We start from the raw sequence: 2329 nt of genomic DNA, 5'->3' as shown, positions 1-2329 counted from the left end.
ATGCTGACGTCCCCGAGCCTCCGCTGCCACCTCCTGCTCCTCCTCCTCTCCCTCACCGCCTCCATCAGCTGCTCCTCGGCCGCGCAGAGAGACTCCAAACTCCGCCTGCTGCTGCACCGGAGTCCGCTGCTCACCAGCAAACAGGTCCGACACACACACACACACACACACACACACACACACACACACACACACACACTTTTTGTACTTTCCCCCCATATTAATCTGACAGCTGTTAGTTACTTAAGTTGCTGTTGTTGGTTCAGATTCATACTTTAAAGTAGTTCAGTTACCCACATATGTATATATACAATATATATATGTTCAAATGTCTTCAAATGTTTGTCTTTAATTGATTAAGTCATTTTATACACACACACACACACATCTATCAGCACAGAGACATATTAGATTGTATCTGATGATGCGTCTCTAATTGATTGGCCTCTGGGGGTGTTGATAAAGTTCTCACCACCCGGCAGTGATCCAGTCACCTTACCTCTGATAACGTTGCCTTGTCACTGTCGTCACTGTGTCCAGGACGTGTTGCGTCCCTCTCTGGCAGAGCTGCTCCTCACTGACCTCCTGCAGGCAGAAAATGAGGCTCTGGAGGAGGACGACTTCCCTCTGGGGGGAGGAGAGCCTGAGGACGTTCACATGGACCTGGAGCGGGCTGCAGCCGCCGCAGACAGCGGGCCGCTCCTCACGCCCAGAGAGCGCAAAGCCGGCTGCAAGAACTTCTTCTGGAAAACATTCACCTCTTGCTGAAAGCCTTCCTCTGTCCTCCTCCCCTCCTCCTCCTCCTCATCTTCCTTCCATCGTCTTCATCACTTCTCCCTCCATCCTCCTTCCATCTTCATCCTCACTCCTCCCATGGTCCCTCCCTCCTTCATCCTGTTCCCTCTCAGAAACTGTACAGAAACCTGTTCAGACTTTATGAATAATAGCTAGTTTGGATTGTTTTCCATGTTGTTTGTTTCACAGTATTCTTTCTGAATGAAAAGTTTGCTTGAGGCAGATGATGAACTATTTTTAATTGTTTGTTTGAATAAAATCTGTTTCAGAATAAAAAAAAAGAGCCAAAATCCTTTAATCATCATTAGACTGAAGAGAATCAAGATCACAGTTGGATCAGTGATTTATTCATTGAGAAGGACAATATTATAATCAGACAGCTGAAGGAGCAGAGGGAGAACAGTAAAGACACTGAGATAGAATTGAATTAAAATAACAATAACAATAAAAAATAATAACAATAACGCTAAAGAAACAATCAAAAGAGTCAAACTGATGTAGAATCCATTTTTGAATGAGTTCTTCGCCTTCTGTGCAGATTCAGTCGACTCATCCGGAGTAGTAAAGCTTTATGGTGCAGCGAAAGGCAGTAAAAGGCAAATTCAATAAAAATTAAAATGACAAACAGGAGGTGCTGCAGGGCTGTGAGAGCTGATAACACGCTGACGTCTCTGACTCACAGGGATTCAGATAATAAAGACGTTCCATTAAAGTATGCAATATGAAAGTAGAACTTAATGTTTGTGCTGGCGTCACCGGAAGATGACTAATTAACTCAAATGAATTCATTTTGACTTCTGAGAGTCTGAAGCATCACATAAGATCAGCAACACGCATATAACGGAACAGGAGGTTCTTCAGCTCCAGCTCAGGTTCAGCTCCTTGTAAAACAACATCAACCCCCGCAGCCCTAACGTCTAACACATGTGGGTTTGGAACAAATAGCCTCCTGCTGAGGCCATCATGGGATAAATATTCATTTTTCATTATATTTCATTGAGATTTTTGAATTGTCAGAAATCGACTTCCTATTCTTCAGTGATTGTGGGTTCTAATCCAATCCCACAGTTCTTTCTGCAGAGGAAGGAATTTCAACACTACGGGATCAATGAGAAAATATTATTAAATCAATGCAAATCTGTAATTATGTGCCAAAAATACACTGAACACAAAGTCCAGGTAGCGTTGAGCTATATGAAGACGTGTTTTGAATACATGTTGTTCCTGATGGAGGTGCTCAGGGATCAACAGGGTCATAAACATGTTCACAGTGAATATTAATGGAGCTATAACAGCTTTGTGTTGATGTTTGTGACTGTGGACACACACACACTGACACACAGTCCATACATTTGGCATCAGAACAGATGAAAATATAGTTAGTTTAAATGTATCTGTGTTTCTGCATCTCCTAATGTGTGTGTGTTTGTGTGTGTGTGTGTGTCACTCTCTGTTTCTCTCCTTCATTAGTGCTTTGTTAAGAAAAGCTTTTCAGCAATTAGAGCTTAATGAACTCGATGATTGACAGACGAGG

At 42.8% G+C, this 2329-nt stretch overlaps 1 protein-coding gene across 1 annotated transcript; it reads left to right on the top strand.

The window, feature by feature from the left end:
• On the top strand, positions 1–768 carry sst1.1 (somatostatin 1, tandem duplicate 1). The gene is made up of 2 exons (XM_076146387.1): positions 1–144; positions 541–768. Exons 1-2 carry the CDS (start codon positions 1–3, stop codon positions 766–768), a joined length of 372 nt encoding a protein of 123 aa, XP_076002502.1.
• Positions 769–2329: the final 1561 nt, after the last annotated feature.

Source organism: Genypterus blacodes, unplaced genomic scaffold (genome assembly GCF_046128005.1).
Source record: "Genypterus blacodes isolate CSIRO-AG114 ecotype Tasmania unplaced genomic scaffold, CSIRO-AGI_Gbla_v1 ptg000032l_1, whole genome shotgun sequence".
NCBI lineage: Eukaryota > Metazoa > Chordata > Actinopteri > Ophidiiformes > Ophidiidae > Genypterus > Genypterus blacodes.
The sequence above is the reverse complement of the archived record's forward strand: the minus strand, read 5'-3'. Positions and strand labels throughout refer to the sequence as shown.